General features: G+C 34.6%; 1 protein-coding gene across 2 annotated transcripts; it reads right to left on the reverse strand.

Annotated features, from left to right (window-relative positions):
* Positions 1-642: 642 nt before the first annotated feature.
* On the reverse strand, positions 643-3,704 carry LOC136223961 (uncharacterized). 2 transcript variants are annotated; one of them, XM_066012140.1, is made up of 6 exons: positions 3,284-3,704; positions 3,050-3,097; positions 2,905-2,964; positions 2,519-2,614; positions 1,078-1,897; positions 643-897 (listed from the first exon to the last, which is right to left on the reverse strand). In XM_066012140.1, exons 1-5 carry the CDS (start codon positions 3,611-3,613, stop codon positions 1,685-1,687), a joined length of 747 nt encoding a protein of 248 aa, XP_065868212.1. In that variant the 5' UTR covers positions 3,614-3,704; the 3' UTR covers positions 643-897; positions 1,078-1,684. The 2 variants fall into 2 exon arrangements, with proteins under 2 accessions (XP_065868212.1, XP_065868213.1); XM_066012141.1 differs by lacking the exon at positions 2,905-2,964 and having other exon boundaries at positions 3,284-3,703.
* Between the last annotated feature and the right edge of the window lie 678 nt (positions 3,705-4,382).

Here is a 4,382-nt window from a genome sequence, read left to right on the forward strand (position 1 = left end):
AGAAAATTGAGAGAATAGAAGTTTGTATTAATTCTTTTCATAAAATGCTAATACAGAAAAATGACCTTTATATAGGAGCATAATTGCTCAGGTTACTTAACAACTAAGGAATTGACTAATGCTTAACAACTAAGGAATTGACCAATACTTAACAACTAAGACACTGACCCATAACAGAATAGCTACTTTCCCACCTTATTCCTCCTTTGGTATGTAACATTGGTCACACGACAACAATGTAGCCTAATATTTATATTTAATTAAATGTAGTCTAAATTTTGGAGTCTTTATAATTTTATGCCCGAGTGCCCCCTATCAAAGGGATGACAGTGTATAAGGGAAAGATGTTGATCTGCTATGAAATATTCCGTACAAAATAACAAAATCCCGTAACAGATGATAGTCAACTACAGATTTCCTACAACAACAACAACAAATCCTTAGTCCCGAAATGATTCGGGGTCGGCTAACATGAACCATATATTTTGGTTAATGTCATAAGATGTGGCTAAGTTTTACGCTGGCCGTCACAAACCTACCGCAACCCTCCTCCTTTGTCCGGGCTTGGGACCGGCTGTAAATGCCACCAAGTGACCCTCACGGGCGGAGTTAAACTACAGATTTCCTAAAAAAAAAAATATGTAGCGGAAAGGGTCATAGGAGAAGTTTATTATTATTTGTTCAAAGGTTTAACAAATGATTGCTCTTGCTGTGTATATGACTAGAAATAGCAAGTATTGGTTATACCTATTTCTAGCATCTAAAATAAATGTAGGAGACAATCGCTGTGGCAGCCATAGTAACACCGAGTAACTTGGCAACACGGAGTAACACGAGGGGTGAAGCACCACCTTCCAAATCCGATGGAATTTGATGAAGCTCCCTCAGCTGCTTTTCCTGTTGAAAATGGAGGACTAACTTGAACAAACTCTATTTTTATTATTAAACCATTTTTACACAAAGTATTTCATCTCAACTCTTAAGTTTTGTGTTTCTTACGCACACAACCCTAATGGCCAAAGACCTATTTATAAATGACAAAATCATGTATTACTTAGAAAGCAATTGTTCACCAACCTCAATAGGCTGTTTCCAGTAATTAATTCCCTGCAAATGCCCCTTCCCAACAACTGCAACCACTGAACTATGTTCACGAGCAACTTTCAGTAGATTGAAATGGGTTTAGCAGGATTGTTGCAGTTAAAAAGTTGCAAACTACAGCTAAAATATGGTTTGCAATTTTGAGTGGGTACAGCCCCCATTTGGCATATCACCAGAAAACCCTATGTTTGTTTCATGCAATGAACTGTCATACATAATAACACCATTTCTCTGCTGACTATATGAACCCAACATAACAACTGAATCATCTTCATTTATTTACCTACCACAAGTAATCTAGAACAGAACAAGCTCCTTCACGGACATCAAAATACAGAGGTTTTTTTTTTTATCAAATGCCGTTATGTCTTGCATGCTATAACCTTATGCAGGATTGGACGGAAAAAGTACTCTCATACCTCCTGCTCAGTCATCATAACTCACTTGTCCGATCTAATTTGTGAGAGGTAGGAAGTTACACAGCTATGTTTGAACTAAACACAAATCACAAACGAAACAAATAGGCAAAGCACGCACTACAATTAATGGCAAATCTAGCACCCTACTTCTAATTGCCTCATTCCTATACCTTATTCTTCAGATCCAAAAGGAAAGAGATGGGAAGTTGCAAAACAAAATGAAAATGTTGGGAATGCAATACTGACTGGTCTCGCTCATGCACAATGATCTCGTACGTGCAATCGTGCAAAAGAGGATTCACTTGAAATCGTTTAAGGCAGATGAACTTTAACTTAAGCCAAAGATGCATTCTCGCCCATGCCCTCCAATATGTAATCTGTTTCAGTCAACACCAATTAAATTTTTATTATTAAATTAATCAAATTCATAAAAATGTGAGAACTAAATATAAAACGATTTATCTATCACATCTTAGTGATAATTTCCAGCACCATAGCTGCTACTAATAAATGGTGAAAGAAATTCATAGATTAGGACAGTATTATTCTTTTCTTATTTCCATCCCCCCTTTTCATGTTTTTCTTCAACTCAAATCTTTTCAGGATATTACTGGATATTAGTGATTGTTCCTTCCACATAGTATTTAACCAATTTTTCCATTACAATCTCATGATCAACCTTCATGGAGGTTGTATTCAGTTCTCTCTCAAAGAGATGGAACATGGATAGCAATATAATGAACATTTTTTTATAGGAGTTTTTAATGAGTTAAGCTGATAAAAGTGTTTAGGTATGATCAAATTGCTTCATTTTGAGTAAACTTGAGCTAAATTGCACTTTCATAGAGTTCAAACAAATTTCTTCAAGCAAAGATTGACAAACTTAATGAAGCCTGAACCTTTTTTATAACAACTTAAAGTCTTGATAATAGTATTGACATTTTATCTAATGTATAGAAGAAGGCAGTTCTAGCTAAAAATCAACAATAGCATCTTACGTCGTAAGGCCGATCACCTAAGACAACTTTGCCACCATATGCTCTTGCTTCTTCAAAAGCCACACGAAATTCAGAATGCCTATACTCCTTAACATCCTATAAATGTCAAATATCATGCATTAGATACTTTCAGAATATATCAAATGAATTAAATCTTAGTTTCATTGACGAATATAAACAATGATACGTAAGAAAAAACCGAAATGACAATAAAGATAACCATGTTTCCCATAGTCCGCACCTGCTCAATTAAAATTGCACATATAAGAAAGTGAAAACCTGAAAGTAAAAGTTAAAAAATATCTTTGTTGTACAATGATTAAATGACTACATTACTTGACAGCGAGTAAGTTTAAAGGTTCTTCAAAATAAGAAATGAGACAGACCGACAAATCTTGAGAAGTAAACTCATCCTTCCGCCTATCACATGACTCAAGAAAGACAACCTATAGCCAAGAGACAGTAATAAATGAAAAAGTTGTTTACATGAGATAAGTAGAAAGAAAATACAGAATCTCAAAATGAAATCACCTGAGGTTTCAAGAATTGTATTACAGCTTTAACTTCTTTACATGATTCCTGCAATAGGTTTCAAGAATTGTATTACATTATACCAAATTAACCAGACTACAAGTAATGGGAAAAGTTCTATTTTGTAATTTCAAAATTGGAACAGACCAGGGCAATCAACACATACATAAAGCGTCAAAATACACCATATTTCCTTTGGTTTTCTCAGCATTCAAAAAAGAAAGATCAATTCACCTGCGAATCATGATAGGTGCCAATCAAATACACATCGCACGACCCACCCTTAACAGTTGACTTGCACGTCAGAACCACCACGTTTCTCGAAAGTTCCTCCGGCAGCTCCCTCCTGTGCGGAGGGTTAAGTTTTTTCCTATGCTCCTTGCGCCGATTGAAGGAATTGGTTGCAAATGAGCCGATTTCGAACAATCTTGGAGATGACAACAGAATGTGGGTACGGGTGAGGGTCTTTTGAGGGTGGGAGGAACCAAATCCGACGGTTCCAGCAAAGAACCGGTGTAACTCCGGCGAATTCAATCGTGTGACAAGCCGAGTCGACCGATTCATACCTAGGGCATGAACTTTAGCAGTACAAAAGCATGTAGGTATTTTAAAATAAGTGTGGGTAGCAAAATCAGATGGTTTGTATGTTTTGAGATGTAATCGAATGTAATAGTAAGCAAGGGTAGGTGGGGTGAAATTTTTACACTCCAAATTGAAGGATAGGAAGTTGATAGATTTTTCTTTTCTAAAATTATCCTTTATGTTTTATTTTAAAATAAGACATTGTTTGGATATAAAAGTAATTTTGTATATCACCTACCTTACCTTACTTTACATTACAATCAAACCAAACATAATTACATTATTAAACCATCACTTACCGTACATTCCATCCAAATACAACAAGTTATTTCATTCCATTCAATTCACTTCACTTACCTTACATTACTTTACTTGTATCCAAACAAGGCCTAAACCTAACCGATGTCTAACAAAATTAGGATTTTATAGCCTTTTTAAACTAATTTCAACCAAATTAATTCTGAAACCAAGTTAAATTAGGCCCCGGCTACGGGCTCCACCCTTTAGTACTAGTCGTTTGACCCCTATAGCTCATTTTAATAATAGTTTATAAAGACTTTATGTAGAATTAGTTTAATGTTTAAATTTAAATTAGATGGTTAAAAATGTTTGTTCTTAATCCTAGTTCTTCTATCAATCTCATTTTATTTATTTTAACTTTATTTTTTAATAATTGTATAAAAATATGTTACTATTATTAATTAATTTAAATAAATTTTTTTTTTTATTTTGATAACACTTTGAAACTCAT

Source organism: Euphorbia lathyris, chromosome 3 (assembly GCF_963576675.1).
Source record: "Euphorbia lathyris chromosome 3, ddEupLath1.1, whole genome shotgun sequence".
NCBI lineage: Eukaryota > Viridiplantae > Streptophyta > Magnoliopsida > Malpighiales > Euphorbiaceae > Euphorbia > Euphorbia lathyris.